The sequence below is a fragment of the Eumetopias jubatus genome, unplaced genomic scaffold, assembly GCF_037043125.1.
Source record: "Eumetopias jubatus isolate StellerSeaLion01/CBP00866 unplaced genomic scaffold, mEumJub1_p1.0 scaffold_1, whole genome shotgun sequence".
In the NCBI taxonomy this organism is placed as follows: domain Eukaryota; kingdom Metazoa; phylum Chordata; class Mammalia; order Carnivora; family Otariidae; genus Eumetopias; species Eumetopias jubatus.
This window is the reverse complement of record NW_028274807.1, coordinates 191,563,213-191,586,297: the sequence shown is the minus strand read 5'-3', so window position 1 is coordinate 191,586,297 and position 23,085 is coordinate 191,563,213. Positions and strand designations below refer to the sequence as shown.

Sequence of the window (23,085 nt, the reverse complement as noted above, 5' to 3'; positions counted from 1 at the left end):
AGAAAGCATTAAGTAGACTAGAAATACTTATACATACTGTTTCAGAAATGAAATCAGCAATAGATTTCCAAAATAACAAGGATGGAAATACTTAGAATTTAGAATTTATTTATTTATTTGAGAGAGAGAGAGAACACAGAGGGAGAGTGAGAGGGAGAAGCAGACTCCCTGCTGGCAGAGAGCCTGATGTGGGGCTCGATTCCCAGGACCCTGAGATCATGCCCTGAGCTGAAGGCAGAAGCTTAACCGACTGAGCCACCCAGGTGCCCTGGGAATACCTAGAAAGCAATCTAAACCTTTTAAGCCCAAATGGCTTCCACTTCCCTGGCCAAGTCTTATTAAAAGTCTATGATTCTATCAAAAGATATATACTTATTGGATCATATGATATCTCTATTTTTTATTTTTTGAGGAATCTCCATACTGTTTTCTACCCAAAGAAAACAAAAACATTAATTTGAAAAGACATATGCACTCCTATGTTTACTGCAGTATTATTTACAATAGCAAAAATATGGAAGCAACCTAAGTGTCCGTCGACAGATAAATGGATAAAAATGTGGTACACACACACACACACACACACACACACACACACACACACACAGAGGAATATTAGCCATAAAAAAGAATGAAATCTTGCCATTTGCAACAACATGAATGGATCTAGAGGGTATTATGCTAAGTGAGATATGTCGGAGAAAGACAAATACCATATGATTTCACTTACATGTGGAATCTGAAAGAAAACAAACAAACAAACAAGCAGACTCTTAAATAGGGAGAATAAACTGGTGGTTGCCAGAAGGAAGGTTGATGGGGGGATGGGTGAAATAGGTGAAGGGGATTAAGAGGTATGAACTACCAGTCATAAAATAAGTAAGTCATGGAGATGAAAAGTACAGCATTGTAAATTTCGTCAATAATAATACTATTGTATGATGACAGATGGTGACTATGTTTACCATGGTGAACATTGAGTAATGTACAGAATTGCCAAATCTCTGTTATACACCTAAAACTAATACACTGTATGCCAACCATACTTCAATAATGCATTTAAAAAAAAGAAATAAAAAAAGACATATTCTTAGTAACTCCCATCAGCAGAGTGGATAAATAAGTGGTGTGACAGTCACATGGTAGCACACTTTACAGCAGTGAAATAAGTGATATATTGAATCTCATAAAAGAAATGCTAAGTGAGAGAAACCAGGCACAAGAGGGTATATATGGGTAAAACTAGTCTTGGGGGTTTCGGCGGAAGTTGTGAAGGGACAGTGGCAGGAAGGGATACTGACAGGCAAGGAGCACAATGGGGCTCCTGGGGCACTGGCATTGTTCTTTTTCTTGATCTGAATAATGGTCACATGGATTTGTTCAGTTGGTGAAAATTCATCAAAGTGTATGTTTATGAGATGTGTACTTCTCCATGACCAAAAGTGGCAAAGAAGTCTAAGACTCAAAAAAGATTTCCTAGGAAGTAATAGTTGTTAATCACTGACACCTTATTCCAGACTGTCTTAGTAGGGGCAAAAAAGGCATTTTGTAAATGCTGGGGAGTCAGTAGCACTGCTAGTTTCAAATTTGTATTATTAAGAATTTTGAAGCTGTAATTAGAAAGTTTTGGAAGTTTTTCTGAACTTCAACATCATAGCAAGAAAAGTAGAAGTCCATTTTCCAAAGCTAATTTTAAACCTCAACTGGCATTTTAATATGAAGATTAATCTCCTCTCTATTGCTGTTTGCAGACAGCAAAAGTATTGCTACACTGACCTTTTAAATACGAGCTGATGGTAAATTAGCGTTCCAGGGCATCTCTTCACCAACTAGCACCCCTTGAAGACTTGTTTCAAATTCCTGAGCACGTATCCCACACAAGAGTTGTCCCTGATTCACTGGGGATGCAGGCCCACGGAAGAGAAGAATGAAGAGAAGACAGAAATCTCAGGCATGAGCCTCAAGTGACACATGCTTGAACAAGTAAGTCATTCCCAACGTATGGTAGCTTTCAGCATACCTCTTCACCATGCAAAGAGGTAAATCGAAATTTAAAGACCAAGCCACAGTACAACTTGAAAAACTTTGCTGCACTGAAGGGATGCTATGTCAACTTAACACAGCAGAAATCAGGAGGCAGGCTGTTAGAAAGACAGAACTGGTCAGAATGTAGATTGTGTTTTACATCAATGGTGTTCATGTTGACCAAGACTTAACCAGACCCAATGCTACCTCTGAGATGTCTGTCACAAACATTTTGGCTTGTAACCTGGAGACACTTCACAACCCCTGACTCAATTCACACTTCATCATCTCCGCATACTAACCCCTTAAGAATGTCTCAGGTAGAAAATTCTAGTTTAAACCTGATAGTGGCAAAAGTCTTTGCAAAGGGGTAGCTTTCTATCTCATAGACGTGGTGCTCTCTTTTTTGGAGGGGAGGAGCACTAAAGTATTTTTTTAAAAAGGTCCTAATATCGATGTGCTATATTTGTATAGAACACCGTTTTCATCCATGACTTCCACACAATATACTTCTGTACATTTTGTCTCGGCAGTCAGCCCGCTAATTTTCAGAAAGAATTTTCCGACACCCACAGCTGAACTCTTAATTAACTTTAAAGTGAGTTGATAAACAATTTGTAATTTCCCAGCACCTATCTAGTGGTGGGTACTTCTTGAGTTTAACAATCAACTATAGACTAGAAGGAATCTAGTAACACCAAATGGAACAGGTTTTATATTATATTCAAGATATGCCATCTATAAGACGACTGTAGCCTTGTACATGGGGTAAGCACAGTAGTCATTCAATATATGGTAGTTTAAAATATTATTTAAAGAACCAGGAGGAAAACAATTACTGTGCCTGCCTACAGAAATGGAAATATCAGAGGTAAGTCAACTGATGTTTCTGGAGTGGGAAGATGATAACTTTAAGTTCAGATTGTTTTAAAATGTAAAACACTTTGGTTGTAATACAGTAATGACAGATACACCAACAACTGTGCTTGTTTTTGCATATTAAAATACTGTGTAGTGTGGCACCTGGGTGGCTCAGTTAAGCGTCTGCCTTTGGCTCAGGTCATGATCCCTCGGTCCTGGGATTGAGCCCCGCATTGGGCTCCCTGCTCAGCGGGGAGTCTGCTTCTCCCTCTCCTTCTGCTCCACCCCCTCCCCCAGAGAGCGTGCTCTCTCTCTCTCTCAAATAAATAAAAAAAAAATACTGTGAAGCTTAAAGTGGCAATGGAAGTTATATTGCCACATGATCGCAGAATTTTTTTTTGAGAGAGAGCACGAGCGCGCGAGTGTGGGTTGGGGGTGGAGGGATGAGGGATGGGAGGGGCAAAGGGAGAAGGAAAGAGAGAGAATCCCAAGCAGGCTCCACACTGAGGCTTGATCTCACGACGCAGAGATCATGACCTGAGTTGCAGTCAAGAGTCGGATGCCTAACTGACTGAGCCACCCAGGTGTCCCAATCACAGAACTTTTTCAGTGACCTTTAATTGGGGATGGTGGTCCAGGGTAGTAGAAGGTGAACCAGCTTTTCTGGCCAAAACTCTTGGGTTTGACACTCTGCTTTGTCACTTACTAGATGTGAACTAGCTAAAGTCTCTCTGCTTCCTGGTCTGTCAAACAGAAATAAGGTCTCTTGTGAGGGCTGGAGATGGAGACTGGACAGAAAGAGTGGGGCACCTTGTAGAGGGCTTGGCATAGGGCAAGTGCCCTAAATCCTTAAATTCACAAACAAGTTTCTTGAATCAAAGACCTTGATCTCAAAGGGTCAGGAAATTCTGTCAGCCTAGGGCCTCTTCCATAAAATAGGAAAATGGCAAGCATGACTTGCTCCTTTAAAATTAGGAAAGCCAAGACATCAAAGAAAATGGATTTCTTCAATAAACATTTGACTAGTAGGATGCTAACCTTAGCATTACAATATTGGAGAACTGACAGTAAAAAGTTATAGTGTGTTAGCTAAAGAACTAATGTGTTTTCATTGATTCATACTTCTGATAGTCTCTTAGTTTTTGTCAAGTCTTTTTATCTACAATTTCGGAAACTTCTGAGAATCTGAAACTGCTCCTTTTTATTAGAGTAACTGGCACATTGTTTGGAGATATGTAAATGTCCTAATGACTTTTGCAGTTCCGTATCATCACCCAAAATTTGAAGCATAATTCCATTTTTAATTATTTTAAGATATTTCTACTCTGGACTATTTTGCCTTGGTCAACAACTAAATTAGACACTATATGCAAAGAATTTTTTTACTCAAAGGAAACTACTCTGCAGCATCAGCAAAAATTTGGACTGAAAAAAAAACATTCAAAAGTAAGAGGGCTAGGAGCCAATTCCACCTGGAAAATTTCTATGCTTAATGCAAATCCTTTTACTGGTAGCACCAATGTTATTTAATCACCAAATTCTGTAGCTTCAGCGATATCCCCAGCAGGGCATTGACAGATAAAACTGAGATAATGACTCTGTTGTTTTTTTTCAGAGGCAAGGAAAGAGTATAGTTTTGACAAAACATGAAATTACAAACTCTTCTTCAAAGACCACTAATTGGTAGGACTGTCCAATGTAATAAGTGACACATTCTCACCATGGTTAACACTATGGTTTATAAATGGCTACTAGTCCTGTCCACGTTTAATTCACCCCGTTAGCCATGAAGCTGCGGATCTATAATTTAGCTCTGGGAAGAAGGCAGGCACACAGAGGGTGCTCTCTGGGGGAATGACTGGAGACATACCAGGTCCTGCTTCTAAATATTATTCTCTCTTCAGTGAACATTGAGAAAATACCAGCACATTACCTGGCAGAAGTGACCCATTAATTCACTCTTATGTTAGCACTTGATTCAACTCTTAACAGAGGATAAGAAACGCACATAGCTATCCCTTATTGAGCAGTACCAATAATTAGTTTCTGGAATTTTATTGAATTTGAAAAAGTTTGCTTTAGAATGCTAGGCACACTGGTTTACATTTCTAACTACTCACACATGGGTAGAAGAAAATATCTGGTTGAATTATGGGCTAAGTGCTCTACATGTACTATCTCATTTAATATTCATTAAGACCCTATGGAATAAGTATTATTATTTTCTTCGAGTTGATAGATGAGGTAACTGAGGTTCAAGGAAGTTAAGAAATGTGTCTAAGGTCACATAAGTAAAAAGAAGCAAAGCCAGAATGAAAATCCAGGTCTGCCTGATTTGAGCTGGTGCTCTGAGCCATGGTGTCCACTGCTCTTGACTGCTCGGAAGAATGAAAATGTAGATAGACATAACATAGGGCTCTCTTTGGGGAAGGTCCTGAGGGTGGCAAAGGTGAAGGCTGTACGTGTATCAGGTGGCCCAGGAAAGCATGAGGCCAGTGGGGCCAGGATGATCGACATACGTGCAGCACACAGGGTAACCTGACACCCAAACAGGTGTTTTGCAACAATGGAATATTGTTGTAACTGAAGGAAGTCAGGGGTCAGACAGACATTTATGAAGTCTTTAAACAACGGGGTATTGTTGGAAAGACAGCTGCCAATAGCATACTTGAGTGGCAAATTCAAAGAGAGACAGATGGCTTCCCTTTGAACACAGAGTATTATATACTCTAGAAAATGCAGAACTTTATGTAATGGAACAATGCCTTTAAAACTCTAAAATAATTTACAAATTCATTTTCCTCTAAGTTTGTAGAGAACAAATTGCATAGACTAGTAAACCTCTATTTCAAAAAACTATGAGCTCAAGTTCATCAGAGAGGCAGTCAAACTAATCCTTTTTCATTATCCAAAGGAAAAGGCTTGACAATTAAAAAAATTACACCATGGCTTAACACACTTTTAAAAGTGTCCTTCCATAATTCAGTTTTGAGTTTTCAAAAATGAAAATGTGAAAATTAAACTCAAAAGTTATATGGGATTCATTTTATAATTTTTTTCTTATAAAAACTTATGTCTTGTTTTTCCTAGAATATCTGAATCTGTAATTGGTAGTGTATTTTGTCTTTCTTATGAAAATAACCATTCTTCAATAAGCTCAAACTTTTTCTGGAACCACAAAGCCTGTTATATATGTCTTTTTTGTTTGTTTAAAGATGTACATAATAACATTTACAGGTTTAAAATGATTCATTCAGAACTGTTTGAATGCAGTTATACATGTGGAAAAGTTTAATTACAAGACATCTACATGGTTATGATATTACCCAGAGGACTGTACTTTTTTCTCAATTAAAAATATTTGAACTTAATAATAGGAACTCTATTTAAAAATGAATAAAACATTGCAAGGAAGAAGTTTACCCAGTAGTCAGCAAATCAATTTCAGTAAGTGTTCCTTAGAATTACTAGTACTCTGGCATATCAGGGGATTAAGAGAACAGTTCTCCTGCATCTCCTTTTAAGAGACTTTAATTGTGACTTGTCATAAAGTCGCTTCATGTTGGCACTTTGTGAGAGCAGATTTCCTTTTTAAGATTTATGTGTGTGTATGAGAGAGAGAGAAAGAGAGAGAGAGCACGCGTGATCATGGGAGGGGGTGGAGGGTCAAAGGGAGAGGGAGAGAGAGAGTCTGCTTCGGGGCTCCATCTCACAACCCTGTGATTGTGACCTGAGCCAAAATCAAGAGTCAGACACTTCACCGACTGAGCCACCAGGTGCCCCATGTGAGAGTAGATTTTCAATGGGTTGTCCACTTAAAATTCAATTCCTGATTGCACTACCTTGATGGCTGAGTTGGTGGCTCAGGTCTGCTCAGTCTCCCAGAGCCCAGCGTATTACATGACCATCCTCCCTATTGCTCAGGTCCCAAGCCTGAGAGTCATCCTTGATTCTGCCTGTTTCCTTTTCCCTATATCCTGTCAGTTCTAGCTCTTAGTTATTCTGGGAATCTGCCACTTTTCTTCACCTCCACTCTGATCTATCAGAGTGATGCCTCAGCTGCTTTCTTCGTTTCTATTCCTGCCCTGTTGCACCCATCCTTGACAGAGCAGGAGGGAAGTTTTTGAATGTAAATGTTAATTGCCTTGCTTCAAACCCTACAAAGACTTGCCATTGCATGTGGAATAAAGGCCAACTTCCTCACTGTGGCCATCCCGATCTTACGTGATCTGGGCCCTGTGTACTGCTCTGACCTCATCCTTCACTACTTTCCCCTTGCCCGTATGCCCCAGCTACATGGGCCTTGTCTATTCCCCAAAGACGCCCATTTCAGAAGCTTTGTACCTCCTGTTCCTGACACCTGAAACAGTGTTCCCAGATTCTTTGCATGGCAGGCTCCATCTTAAATTTTAGATCTCAGCTCAAATGTTACCTACTCAGTCAGAGAACATCTAAAGTACCCACCATTCTGGCCAACACTGTTCTCTCTTACATCTCCGTGTGTTTGTCTTCCCACACCCTTATCATTACTTTATAGTGTTTGCTTGTACATCTTTATTGTCTGTATTTCCTAACAGATATAAGCCCCTAACAGGCCTCATCTGTTTTGGTTGATGTATCTCTAGCACCCGGGGGAACATCTGGCCTGACAGGTGCTCAGCACAAGAGAAGATGCTGTCATAATCCAGAAGTAGAACCAGAACAGCCATAACTCATCACCTAGAAGTCCTTTTTTATTTTATTTTAATTAATTAATTAAATTTTTTTAGAGAGGGAAAGTGGGGGGACAAGCAGAGAGAGACAGGGAGAGAATGTTAAGCAGGCTCCACGCCTAGCATGGAGCCCAACACAGGGCTCCATCTCACAACTCTGAGATCACAACCTGGGCCAAAATTGAGTCAGATGCTTAACTGACTGAGCCATGCAGGCGCCCCTAGAAGTCCTTTACTTTAGAAATCCAGCTTAGGTGGTAGAAACCCCCATACATGTCATTGCTCTACATATGTGGACCATAATGTTAGCCAGCAGAGGTAATTTCATACTTGTGTTCATATAATATTAGATGGACTTCCAATCCTAGGATAATTGTCAAATTTTCCTCTTGCATCTAGTACATTTCCCATGCATCACATCAATAGAATCCTTCCACGCCTAACTGAGCTCATCATGTCTGTGTTAGAATTCACTACTGGGCCACAGCCGTTGAAGTATTAAATCTTAAATATCTTGAAAGAAAGAAAACTTTTTCATTCAAATGAAATCCATTTGCGGGGGCAATTAGGCAAGAAAAAGAAATAAAGACACCCAGATTGGAAAGGAAGTAGAACTATCTCTATTTGAAATGACATGATTTTGTATATAGAAAATCCTAAGGAATTCACAAAAACACTATTAGAGCTAATTAATATTTAACAAGGTTGCAAGATATAAAATCAATATAAAAATAAATTGCATTTCTATGAACACTAGAAATGAACAAATAAAATATAAAATTAAGAACAATTCTATTCACAATAGCATCAAAAAATATACTTAGGAATAACTTTAACAAAAGAAGTGCAAGACTTGTATGCTGAAAATCATAAAACACTGCCAAAAGAAATTAAAGACACAAATAAATGGAAAGATATCCATGGATTGGAAGGCTTAATATTGTTAAGATGTTAAGATATATCCCCCAAATTGTTTTATAGATGTAATGCAATCTCAGTTGCCCTTTTTGCAGAAACTGACAAGTTGGTCCTCAAATTCCTATGGATATGCAAAAACAATCCAGAAAAGGATGAACAAAGTTGAAGGAGTCACACTACCTGATTTCAAAGCCTACTACAAAACTATAGTAATCAAGATAGTGTGATACTGCATAAGGATAGACATATAGATAGAACAGAACTGGGAAGTCAGAAATAAACTTTTACATATATGGTCAACTGATTTCCAAAGAAGGTGACAAGATAACTCATTGGGAAAAAATCGTCTTTCAACCAATAGTGCCGGCACAAGTGAATACCCACATGCAAACAAAATGCAGTTGAACCCCTACTTCCCACTAGAGACAGAAATTAGCTAGAAATGGATTATAGGACAAAATTTAAGAGTTAAACTATAAAATTCTTAGAAGAAAACAGGAATAAATCTTTGTGACCTTGGATTAGGCAATGGCTCTTAGCTATGACACCGAAAGCATAAGCAACAGAAGAAAAACATAGATAGATTGGACTTCACAAAATGAAAAACTTCCATGCTTCAAAAGATAGCCCCAAGAAATGAAAAGACAATTTACAGAATGGGAGAATATATTTGCATATCATGTATCTGACAAGGAACTTGTATCCAAACACTTACAACCAGACAATAAAAAGACAAATAATCCAATGAAAATAATAGGCCAAAGATTTGAATAGGCAGTTCTCCGAAGGAGATAGGCAGATGGGCTAATAAGGATATGAAAAGATGCTCAACATCTTTAGTCATTAGGGAAATGCAAACCGAAACTACAATGAGATGCCACTTCACACGCACTAGGATGGTTTAAACGAAAAAGACAGACAATAACAAGTGTTGACTAAGATGTGGAGAAACCCCCTCAACTTGCCTTGCCCGTGGGAATGTAATATGGTGCAGCTGCTTTGGAAAACAGTTTGGCAGTTCCTCAAAAGTTAAATATCAAGTTCCATATGACCCAACAATTCCACTCCTAGGTATATATACACAAGAGGCATGAAAACATATGTCCACACAAAAACGTGCATAGGAATGTTCATAGCACCATCTTTCATAATAGCCCAAAAGTGGAAACAACCAACTATCAACTGATAGATGAATAAACAAATATGGCATATCCATATAATGGATGACTATTCAGGCATAAAAAGAAATGAAATGCTACAACATGGATGGAACTTGAAAACGTTATGCTAACTGAAAGAAATGAGACACAAAAGGCCACATACTGTCTGATTTCATTTATATCAACTGTCTAGGATAGGCAAATCCATAGAGACAGAAAGCAGATTAGTGGCTTCTGGGAGTTTGGGGGAAGCAATGAATGAGGAATGACCATTAATGGGGATAGAATTTCTTTTGGGGTGATAAAAATGATCTAAGATGAGTAGTGATAGTTACACACCTCCATGGGTGTACTAAAAAAGGCTGAATTCTATATTGTGTGAATTAAATATTAGTAAATTATTAAAAGTCACCGCCATGGGTTTCTGGGATCTGGGGGAAAAAATCCCTTTGTGGAGTTAGCAAGCACACAGCACTCTTTTGAGGAAACTTGTTTCAGATTCTTAGCTGTAGTTATTAAATGGAGAGAATGTCAAGTATTAGCACCCTTTCACTATGACCATGAATTTCTTTTGTAAATGGTGTTTCTGGAAGAACCCTCCATTCCCACTGTAAATTCACCAGGGTATGGGGCAGAGTGCCGATGCCGTCCATAATTTTACGTCCTATTAAATTGAGGTTATCACATTCAGATTGAAGCGATCATGTGGGTTGTTAGAGATCACATTTTCTTAGCCTGAATTTTGACACTGAAGTCAAACCTCTCTACACAAATGGTAAACAGTGCCTTTGTGCCTTTATCCCCTCAACACAGATAAAGCTCCTTCCTTCTTCCATCCTTCTGAGGGGATTGCTCTGTCAGTCTCTTTAGCTGTAAAATAGAATAGTAAAAATGGCAGATGCCACACAGGGGGCGCCTGGCAAAGGCACAGGAGTCGGGTGAGGACTTTGTAATGGGCAGCGAGCAGCTGTGAGAAGGGTCTCCTGGAGCAACCCAAATAGTCTCTGTGAACTGGCTTATCCCCAGAGCCTCTCAAATGAAGAGGACGGGTAAGGGAAAGTCCCCTGCTCTCTCTCCCACCTTTCATTTTCCCCTACTTTTCAGGCAGTGTACTTGGCCAAGTGGCCAGGTACTCAAAGTCCATTTGTGCCTCAAGTTTCCAAGCTGATTTTCATGCTCTGGTTTTATTTCTACAGAAAGATGGAAAGATTAAAAATAAGCAATCTTTTGGATGTATTAGGATGAGAGATTTTACCTAATAGAAGGGTGGTGGCAAAAAAATTAGGGGAGAATGGAGTGGAAGGCTTCTTAGAGACTTGCTATGGCTCCATTTTTGGCAGCCCAGTTTTGGCTGCAGTTAAGGGAAGCAGCGTCATAAAATAAATCTGGAAGGTTAGTTTATTAGCTGCATTCTACTTGTGAGCACACCAAAGGAAAAAAAAATACAGTTAGGTAGAACTTTTGTTTTAGAAATGGTTAAGAAAAAAAGAAAAACATGCAAAAATATTACTGACCACTTTCATCCTAAATCACCATAAAACAAATCCATTTTCATTGTTAGGTGATTCACTAAGTTCCTGTGGGCACGCATACACACATGCATACAAACATGAGAAATAAGAACGCACATTCCAGTTTTATCTGGGTCTTTCTTGAGGAGGGGCCACCATTTACATGAGAGTCAGTACATGTTTATGCAGCCCAGTGCGGTGGACCCAGGCAGCAGTTCTGGACTCAGACACTCTAGCTTCAAGTTCTAACTCTTCAACTAACCAGCTGTCATCCTTGAACTCCCTGCATTACCACGCTGAACCTCAGTCTCCTCATCTAAAAAAATGAGGATGAAGGGCTCTACCTCTCAGGGTCACTATGAGGATTAAATGAAATTCTTCATGGAAAAAAGGCTTGGCAGAGTGACCGGCACATGGCAAGGGTTTAAGATATATTAGCTATTCTGTTAATGATGATGTATATGTCTGTGACTTGTGTGAGGGAACAATCCTTCCAATCTAATTGAACCAAAGCTTTACAGTGTAACACATACAGAATACTTAGGACATGACAAATACAGAAAACCTTCAATGTGTTAAAAAAATGGAATATAAGTTCATTTGTTCTCTGGTTTCTAAGTGCAGCTATGGAGGAACTGAAGGAAGAGAAGTATTAACACAGGAAGGAGGAAAATCAATCTGATGGACATGAATATAGCCACCAAACTAGCCTAGGGATTTATTCAATGACACTACTTTACTGTTAACCTTCACGCATACCATTTATTATTTGGGAAACTGCTGCAAAGAGACCAGAAAGTGAATAGAATAATGATGTTTTTATGGCCCCTAATGTATATTGCTATTGAAAATCTGTCAATTTCACTGGCAAGCCTTTGGCTCAAAAGTAAGATCTTCATTTATAATTTGCAGGCAGTGATAACTAAAATTATGAGAAGTAACTGGGAAATAAAAAAAACTATTATAATTATCTTTCTCATTAAAAACGTGAGGCATTCTATTATCACTGGGATGTGCAATATACTCTTTAACAGCTGCTGCTACTGAGCTGAAACACATCTGAATAGGAAGGCAAATACATTGCTGATCACCCAGATGATGAAAAATAGGTCCTGCTGAAAACGTGTACGAAGTGGGACAGAACAGAACACAGCAGGACGTGCCGCCCGTCTATGCAAACCAGAGTGAAGCCACTTACAGACACTTCAGGAATCGGTCTCAACTTTTCCGCCGAGATCTCCTTTAGGGAGGTTTTGTTTATTGAAGCTGGTACTTGATGGGCTGGTTGGTCTTTTGCTTTGATAACGGGATCTGGAGTTTTCTGAGAGGCTTCACTTCTTCCCGGGGGAGAAAGGCATGGTGTAGGCACCACAGTCATTTGAAAGTCTTTTCTATCTATCTGTTTTGCCAAGGAATTCTGGCTTTCTGATGCTCCTGCTTCTGCGTAGGCACTTTTTAGAGGTCCTTTATCTGTCCGCCTTGCAGCCTTCCCCAACGTGTTCTCTAATGTTAGCTGAGTTAACCCTGAAGGACTAGTTGTTGGGCTCGGGGAACCCTGGATACTGTCGTTACCCTACACAGGGGAACAAAGTGAAACCACGTTGAGCCAAAATCTGTGAATAAGCTACTGAGAACAGTTCTTAAAAAGTTCATTTATTCTCTGAATAAAAGCAAAAAAATATATATATATATATACTATTTTATTCTGCAATAAAAATATGAGTAACTAAAAACAGCAGTGCAATAGGTATAAATTGCTTGCAAAGATGCCTTGCTATGTGGTATCTGGTCTTGGTAAGGCATATTTTTTTTTTTACCACCGAGTTACAAGAGAGCCATTCAGGAAGTAGTCACTAAAAATATAGTCATTTCAAAAAAGCATGTGAAAGAAGAGGATCCACCGGAAGTTATGTAAGAATTGTACACTTTGACTTCCTAATGAGCTAACTCCATGAGAAGAGAAATAGCTAGAACTTATGATATTTAGCTTATTTAAGCAGGGAAATGCTATTCTAAAAATAAGTTGGCCTATCAAAGTATATTTGTCTTAAATTATTGTAGGGAAGTTTTATTGTTCAAGAGCAATAGATAATAGACCTGTTTTGTGAAATATTTTTCTTACATGAAAATTTCAATTATAGAAAGTATTTTTTTCCATAAGACATGAGCATCATGAAATAGAATTATTTAGAAAGCTACATGAATTTAATAAGTACATATTTCTGAGATTATCCCTAGGAAAGAAAAATTTTAATTTTTAAATCTGAGAAAGGAGGAACTACAAACATAAAATCAATGGCTGTGAAAGTAAATAATGAAAATGAGAAATACAGTGCTTTTTCAGTTAGTGGATTTTTCTGCTATAAAATAAGAAATTTAAAGAACTAATGTGATCATTGCTTATACTTGCCATAGTAGATTTTTCCGATTTGTCTTATTTACTTAAATATGTAATAAATAAGTGGATATTAAAATGATAAATTTAGGACAGAAAAAATCAATGAAGCAGAGTATATATATCTATATATAAATTTAAAGATTTTATTTATTTATTTGAGAGCAAGAATGAGAGAGACAGAGAGAGAGAGAGCACATATGCAAGCCAGGGGAGGGACAGTGGGGGAGGGAGAGGGACAAGAAGACTCCCCACTGAGCGTGGAGCCCAATGCAGAGCTCGATCTCATGACCCTAAGATCATGACCTGAGCCAAAATCAAGAGTCAGTTGCTTAACCAACTGAGTCACCCAGGCACTCCAAAAAGCAGATTATATTTTTAAGACATTATTTGCTGTCTGAGAATGTATATCTTACATTCAGTTTCAGTAAGCTATTCCCTACCCTTCCATTTGTAGCCACACAGAACTAAATATCTAGTTATTCTCCAAATTTGGTTTTTTATTTTTAAAATTTTTTTTTAGAACAATTGAGAGGGGGCAGAGAGGGAGAGGAAAAGACAGAAGCAGGCTCCACGCTCAGCATGGAGCCTGACAGGGGGCTCAATTTCAAGACCTCAATGTCATGACCTGAGCTGAAATCAAGAGTCGGACACCTAACAAACTGAGTCACTCAGGCATCCCCTCAAAATTTGGTATTTTTAAACAAAATATTTGAGTGGCTGATTGAACTGTTGAGTTTCTTCCTGAGTGTTTGGTCATCATCACGGCCAACATAGAGATTACTATCTGAGGTGAGATTTCCCCTTCAGTAGAAGTGAAGCATGTGTAAAGGTGAGAAAGCCTGCTCTAGGTTGCGCACAGGTCAGAAGAGGATTTTTCTTTTTTTTTTTTTTTTAAGATTTTATTTATTTATTTGAGAGAGAGCGCACGTGAGAGAGAGCACAAGCTGGGGGGCAGGGCAGAGGCAGCAGCAGACTCCTTGCTGCAGGGAGTCTGATGTGACTCCAGGCTTGATCCCAAGACCCTAAGATCCTGACCTGAGCCAAAGGCAGACACTTAACGTACTGAGCCACCCAGGCATCCCCAGAAGAGGGTTTATCATGCCTTTTAATGAGAAGGGATCTATCTGTCTGTGTGTCTGTCATAGTTCTGCCTCTCTTCCTTTCTTCCTTATCATATCTAGGGCTATTGCCATAGGCACTGTAGATGCTGGGGATATAATGGTAGCCCAGAACTTAATCTCTGCCATTCAGGGTCTTTGAGGGGGTCCTTGCATGATGTGATTCAGGGGAATCCGTGATGGCACATGATAGAAGGCATGGGTGTGAGTTTGTGTGGTGTCTGCAGCGTCTGTGGAGATAATAGAGAGGGAGGCCAATTAGGAGACTGTTGAACGATCAGGATTAGAGGTGCTGGCATGGCTGTGTTGAGGCAATGGTAGTGGTGATGGAGAGCCTGGGCTGATATGAGAGCTCTGTAGAAGGCAGGGTATGCTATACTTAGTGACTCTGGAAATCTCTAAAATGGAGTCTGCAATCCCTAATCCTATCATAAAACAATTTTCCCTTCTTGTGGAAAGTAGCTGGGATTAGCGGGTAACTGTATTCTCAAGAAAGGTCTTAGAACTCCCCGGTCTTAGAACGTCTCCGAAGAAACAGCTTGCCTATCTGTAATAGCGGATGAGAACTGCAGAGTGTCTAAGCATCTTCTCCTTGTTATTCATCCTGGGCCTAAACTTGTTTTGTCTATGCTGGCTTGATCTTCTCATACATATATTTCTTTATAAATGATGGGGAAATCTATTTTTCAGAACCCCAGATAAAGAAAAGATGGTGATTGGATGTTGAGCCGTGTCTTACTTTATGTCTCAAGTGAAAAAATAAGAGGGTTGGGATATTTCCGCCCTTGAAACAGTACTGCATTGGCCTCAACTGCAGGCACTGGGCAACTCTCTCTGCCATACACCACTTACTAAATGAGCTCATCCTTCACCGCCATTCTGAGAACCCGTAGGCTTTTCACATGGTTGAAGAACCCTGTCTTCAGGCAGAAAACTGGAAAGAAGAACAGAGACCTGAAAAAGGCCTACTGTCCTAAATTACTAAGGAATGGAGTGGTGGCTCTTGCAATTTTTGTTTCACAGAGACGAAACGAGAATGAAAGTGTAGACTTGTCAAGAGAAAGTAAACAGGAAATATAGCAAACATCCCCCAAACCCCAGTTCTGAGAAAGTACTGGTGGAAATAGGATAGATTTCTTGTTAATTCAGTCTGGTTGCTAGATAGTGTTATCTCTTCTCCAGCTTTCAAAAAAAACTCTAATTTTCTATACTGGTTATATACAATGGGCAGTGGGTTTTCTGTGACCAAAAGACCCTCTATTCATTCATTTCCATCATATTTTCATAATAAAAAATAAACATGTGCTATGTATTTAAAATAGATATGCCCTAAAAATAGATTGGTTAAGCAGAAAAGGTATAATTATGCATATTTGGGCCAGAATCTTTGGATCTCTCTGGGATTCCATTTTGTATATGACATAGGCAGAAATTGGGAGCTTTTGCAATAAAAATGAGTTCAGTAAATATTTACTAAGCTCCTGCTAGGTGTAAGACATTATCTAGGCACTACAGAAGGTACACAGATAAGAAGAACATGGGCATTGCCCTGGAGAGGCACAAAGTCTTAAAGGCAAAAAAGGCATAAAGCAGAGAGATAGATACCTACAAAAGTAACAATTTCATAAGGGAGAAGGTAGCAAATATCATTTCAAAAGTTTCAGATGTACTATTAGAGGGATGCCTATAAAGCCAGATGTTGGCTACATCACTTTATAAACACCTTAAAAATCACATTATTTTATAAGAAGTCTATTTTTTGCACCTCTGGGTGGGTCAGAGTATAGCCTTTTCTTCCTTCTAGTTTACTTAGGTGTAAAATTATTTCTTTTTGCTTGGCATGAACAGTGATTATACACACAGAAATATTCATGAGATGTATATGGATATTCATCTCACATTTTTCCTAAGATTTACCCTGGTTTGGAGATGGGCCGAGGAGGACAGATTGAGCTGTTTCCTGGTGAGCATTCTCTTGGTTGTATCGCATTTCTACGATAATATGTTTGCTATGCTACTTTAAATATATGGAAAAGATAAATAACTGGAGAATCTGGACAGAGTATAAAAGGCTTGCTTACTTTGGCTGCCCCAGAACTAATTCTAGTTTATCACAGATTCTGAAAGTGGAATTAGGATAAATGAGAAAGGCAAGAGATACACGAGACCAATATTTTGACTTCAGTTGGATCGGCTTCTCTTTTTGAGAGGAAATAAATAGAGACTAAAACCTAGTATTGTATTTTATAGGAGTGGTGGTACACTGGCAAAACTCTATTCCTTTCTTTAGCAACACTTTTGACTTACTAAAATAGATGACATACGTATAGATGATGTTGATTGATTTCACATATGTAACACCTTTGGGATCGACGTGCTCTTAGCTTAATCTTTTCTTATATAACATATGCATTTGTTATATGCATTAAAACTTGACTTACTATGACCTGATTGAAAAACAACCACGTTTTCCCCTTTGGTTTATTATTTAGCTACTGAAAACCTGTACAGAAATTGAATATAATTTGTCAGAGTGGGTAAAGAAATTGTCATGCCATTTTCATGTTCCGATCGTCTGTTCATCTGTTTCTCAGAAGAACAAATACAAAATGCTTTTGATTTAACTTAATATATTTTTTTAAAAGTCCCAAATCTCTGAACCATTTGTCTTCTGGGCTCAGAGGCATTTGTTTTTTAAATATTCAATCACGCCCCAGTGCCGGGAACATCAATAGAGTTTGCCTGATTAACTGTAGCATAGCATATGTACGCTGAAGATGAGAATGATTTCCCCAAGGAACCAGCACTTCCTCTGTTGAACTATGTTTCTTAAAAGGACATGCAGATGGGCATTTGGACTATAATTTCTGGATGCACAAAACGGATTGCTCTTGCTGAGCTATAATTCTAAAAAGATAATTTTAATGACTCTTGAGGGCCACCTACTTGGAGCAGATGGGACCCAGACTCTTTGTATTGCAACTTTAATGTTGAGCGAGTCAGGCTAGAGCTCTGTTTTAGCCTTTGTAAAAGTGGATGATCATATTTATTTATATTTCAATTGATTTTTTAATTCAGTCCACTGTGAAAAGAAGTCTTGTAGAACAGTCTTAAAAGTTCTATAAAAAAAAACCCGAAAACATGTCTGCAATATTCTAAACACACTTTTGATGGCAGTTTTGAATCTGTAATTGAGATTGAGTTGGCAGGAGTCTTTACTTTTGTCCAATGTTTTAGTGCCTAAATCCATGCACTGACAGCATCCTTTAGCTGGACATGGGCACTGGCAGACAATACAGATGATAGAGGTATATACTTCCACTGTCAACTAAAAATCACAATTATGTGCATAAATGTAGATAAAGACATTGGTCATAACAGAATGAAAAAAATAATTTCTTCTTTGAGGACAACAAGATTGGCCACTCAAAGGTATCTTAAATGGCTTCCCTAACAACCATCCCCAAGAAGTATTTCTATTTCTACCTCTTGAATTTAATAGGAGACTATTAAAGTAATACAGTTCTCTCTGGGTGGCAAAGATAATTGATAATGGTATCTAATAATGCATTTTACTAGTTTATAAAGAAGTAAAATGAAAGGAATATGTAACTGCTTCTAACAAGGGACTAACATGCAGCAGGCTTAATATTAAAAGGGGTTGGACAAATTATTATTGTAAATATATATTTTTTAAAAATTTTATTTTATTATGTTATGTTAATCACTGTATAATACATCATTAGTTTCTGATGTAGTGATTCACGACTCATTGTTTTCGTATAATACCCAGTGCTCCATGCAGTATGTGCCCTCCTTAATACCCATCACTGGGCTAACCCATCCCCCCACCCTCCTCCCCTCTAAAACCCTCAGTTTGTTTCTCGGAGTCCAGAGTCTCTCATGGTTCATCTCCCCCTCCGATTCCCCGCCCCCCTTCATTTTTCCCTTTCTTCTCCTAATGTCCTCCATGCTATTCCTTATGTTACACAAATAAGTGAAACCATATGATAATTGACTTTCCCTGCTTGACTTATTTCACTTAGCATAATCTCCTCCAGTCCCATCCATGTTGATGTAAAAGCTGGGTATTCATCCTTTCTGATGGCTGAGTAATATTTCATTGTATATATGGACCACATCTTCTTTATCCATTCATCTGTTGAAGGGCATCTCGGCTCTTCCCACAGTTTGGCCATTGCTGCTATGAACATTGGGGTGCATATGGCCCTTCTTTTCACTACATCTGTGTCTTTGGGGTAAATACCCAGGAGTGCAATTGCTGGTCATAGGGTAGCTCTATTTTTAATTTTTTGAGGCACCTCCACACTGTTTTCCAAAGTGGCTGTACCAACTTGCATTCCCACCAACAGTGTAAGAGGGTTCCCCTTTCTCCACAACCTCTCCAACATTCGTTTCTTGCCTTGTCAATTTTTGCCATTCTAACTGGTATAAGGTGGTATCTCAATGTGGTTTTGATTTGAATTTTCCTGATGGCTAATGATGATGAACACTTTTTCATGTGTCTGTTAGCCATTTGTATGTCTTCTTTTGAGAAGTGTCTGTTCATGTCTTCTGCCCACTTATTGACTTGATTATTTGTTTCTTGCGTGTTGAGTTTGAGTTCTTTATAGAGCTTGGAAATCAGCACTTTGTCTGTAGTGTGATTTGCAAATATCTTCTCCCATTCTGTGGGTTGCCTCTTTGTTTTGTTGACTGTTTCCTTTGCTGTGTAGAAGCTTTTTATCTTGATGAAGTCCCAAAAGTTCATTTTTGCTTTTGTTTCACTAGCCTCTGGAGATGTATCTTGAAAGAAGTTGCTGTGGCCGATGTTGAAGGGGTTACTGCCTATGTTCTCCTCTAGGATTTTGATGGATTCCTGTCTCATATCGAGGTCTTTCATCCATTTTGAGTTTATCTTTGTGTGTGGTGTTAGAGAATGGTCGAGTTTCATTCTTCTGTGTATAGTTGTCCAATTTTCCCAGCACCATTTATTGAAGAGACTCTCTTTTCTCCATTGCATATTTTTTTCCTGCTTTGTCGAAGATTATTTGACCATAGAGTTGAGGGTCCATATCTAGGCTCTCTATTCTGTTCCATTGGTCTATATGTCTGTTTTTGTGCCAGTACCATGCTGTCTTGGTGATCACTGCTTTGTAATATAACGTGATGCCCCCAGCTTTGTTTTTCTTTTTTAACATTTCCTTGGCTATTCGGGGTCTCTTCTGATTCAATACAAATTTTAGGGTTGTTTGTTCCAGCACTTTGAAAAATGTCATTGGAACTTTGATTGGGATGGTGTTGAAGGTATAGATTGCTCTGGGCAGCATAGACATTTTAACAATGTTTATTCTTCCGATCCATGAGCATGGAATGTTTTTCCATCTTTTTTGTGTCTTCTTCAATTTCTTTCACGAGTGTTCTGTAGTTCCTAGAGTATAGATCCTTTATCTCTTTGGTTAGGTTTATTCCGAGGTATCTTATGGTTTTTGGTGCTATTGTAAATGGAATCGTTTCTCTAATTTCTCTCTCTACAGTTGCATTGCTAGTGTATAGGAAAGCAACTGATTTCTGTCCATTGATTTTGTATCCTCCACATTACTGAATTGCTGTATGAGTTCTAGTAATTTGGGGGTGGAGTCTTTTGGATTTTCCATATAAAGTATCATGTCATCTGTGAAGAGAGAGTGTTTGACTTCTTCTTTGCCAATTTGAATACCTTTTATTTCTTTTTGTTGTCTGACTGCTGTTGCCAGGACTTCTAGTACAATGTTGAACAATTGTGGCGAGAGTGGGCATCCTTGACTTGTTCCTGATCTTAAGGGAAAGGCTCTCATCTTTTCCCCATTGAGGAGATGTTCGCTGTGGGTTTTTCATAGATGGATTTTATGAACTTGAGGAATGTTCCCTCTATCCCTATACTCTGAAGAGCTTTAATCAGGAAAGGATGCTGTATTTTGTCAAATGCTTTTTTTGCATCAGTTAAGAGGACCATATGGTTCTTCTCTCTCTTATTAATGTGTTCTATCATGTTGATTGATTTGCGAATGTTGAACCACCCTTGTATCTCAGGGATAAATCCCACTTGGTCATGGTGGATGATCCTTTTAATGTATTGTTGGATCCTATTAGCTAGGACTTTGTTGAGAATTTTGGAATCCATATTCATCAGGGTTATCGGTCTGAAATTCTCCTTTTTTGATGGGGTCTTTGTCTGGTTTGGGGATTAAGGTAATGCTGGCCTCACAGAATGAGTCTGGAAGCTTTCCTTCTGTTTCTATTTTTTGAAATAAATAGGTATTATTTCTTCTTTGAATGTTTGGTAGAATTCCCCAGGGAATCCATCAGGCCCTGGACTCCTGTCTTTTGCGAGGTTTTTGATCACTGCTTTAGTCTCGTTACTAGTTAGGTTGTCAATTTCTTCCTGTTTCAGTATTGGCAGCTTATAGGTTTCCAGGAAGGCATCTATTTCTTCCAGATTGCTTAATTTATTGGCATATAGTTGTTAATAATTTCTAATAATTGTTTCTATTTCCTTGGTGTTAGTTGTGATCTCTCTCCTTTCATTCATAATTTTATTAATTTGTGTCCTTTCTCTTTTCTTTTGGATAAGTCTGGCCAGTGGTTTATCGATCTTATTAATTCTTTCATAGAACCAGCTTCTAGATTTGTTGATCTGATCTACTGTGTTTCTGGTTTCTAATTCATTGATCTCTGCTCTAATCTTAATTATTTCTCTTCTAATGTGTGGCTTAGGCATCATTTGTTGCTTTTTCTCTAGTTCTTTAAGGTTTCAAGTTAGTTGATGAATTCGGGATTTTTCTATTTTTTTGAGTGAGGCTTGGATGGCTATGTATTTCCCCCTTAGGACTGCCTTTGCAGTGTCCCATAGGTTTTGGACTGATGTGTTTTTGTTCTCACTGGTTTCCATGAATTGTTTAAGTTCTTCTTTGATTTCTTGGTTGACCCAAACATTACTGAGCAGCGTGGTCTTTAGCTTCCAAGTGTTTGAATTTCTTCCAAATATTTTCCTGTGATTGAGTTTTAAAAGCATTATGGTCTGTGAATATGCAGGGAATAATCTCAATCTTTTGCTATTAGTTGAGATCTGATTTGTGACCCAGGATTTGGTCTATTCTGGAGAAAGTTCCATGTGCGCTCAAGAAGAATGAGCATTCAGTTGTTTTAGGGTGGAATGTTCTGTATATATCTATGAGGTCCATCTGGTCCAGTGTGTCATTCAAAGCTCTTGTTTCTTTGTTGATTTTCTGCTTAGATGATCTGTCTATTGCTGAGAGTGGAGTATTGAGGTTTCCTACAATTAACATATTGTTATCAATATGACTCTTTATTTTGGTTAACAGTTGTCTTATGTAGATGGCTGCTCCCATGATGGGGGCATAGATATTTACAATTGTTAGATCTTGTTGGATGGACCCTTTAAGAATGATATAGTGTCCTTCTGTGTCTCTAACTACAGTCTTCAGCTGAACATCTAATTTGTCTGATATAAGAATTGCTACCCCAGCTTTCTTTTGAGGTCCGTTGGCATGGAAGATGGATCTCCGTCCCTTCACTTTCAGTTTGGATGTATCTTTAGGTTCAAAATGAGTCTCTTGTAGAAAGCATATGGATGGGTCCTGTCTTTTTATCCAATCTGCAACCCTGTGCTGTTTTATGGGAGCATTTAGGCCGTTCACATTGAGAGTGATTATTGAAAGATATGAATTTATTCTCATCGTGTTGCCTGTGAAGTCCTTGTTTCTATAGATTGTCTCTGTAAATTTCTGTTCTATAACACTCTTGGGGTCTTTCTCCTTTTATAGAACCCCCCTTAGTATTTCTTGCAGGGCCGGCTTAGTGGGCACATATTCTTTCAGTTTCTGCTGCTCTTGGAAGATATGCATCACTCCATCCATTCTAAATGACAGCCTTGTTGGATAAAGTATTCTTGGCTGCATGTTCTTCTCGTTTAGTACCCTGAATATGTCTTGCCAGCCCTTTCTGGCTTGCCAGGTCTCTGTGGATAGGTCTGATGTTATTCTGATGTTCCTCCCTCTGTACGTAAGGAATCTCTTCCCTCTAACTGCCCTTAAGATGGTTTCCTTGGTTCTAAGATTTGCAAGTTTTACTATTACATGCTGGGGCATTGGCCTGTTTTCCTTGATCTTGGGAGGGGTCCTCTCTGCCTCTAGGACACAAATGTTTGTTTCATTCCCCAGATTAGAGAGGTTCTCAGCTACAATTTGCTCAAATATATCTTCTAGTCCTCTCCCTCTCTCCACCCCTTCAGGGATCCCAATAACTCTGACATTGGAACGTTTTATGGTGTCACTTATTTCTCTGATTCTATTTTCATGGATTTTGATTTGTTTTTCCCTG

General features: G+C 38.7%; 1 protein-coding gene across 4 annotated transcripts in view; it reads right to left on the bottom strand.

The window, feature by feature from the left end:
* Nucleotides 1-23,085, bottom strand: part of CFAP20DC (CFAP20 domain containing) — a 266,263-nt gene that overhangs the window by 69,316 nt on the left and 173,862 nt on the right. For all 4 annotated transcript variants that reach the window (XM_088021961.1, XM_088021957.1, XM_028110418.1 and 1 more), the window contains one exon: nucleotides 12,386-12,760. In XM_088021961.1, the coding sequence (XP_087878087.1) occupies nucleotides 12,386-12,760 (375 nt within the window). The remainder of the gene's footprint in view (nucleotides 1-12,385; nucleotides 12,761-23,085) is intronic.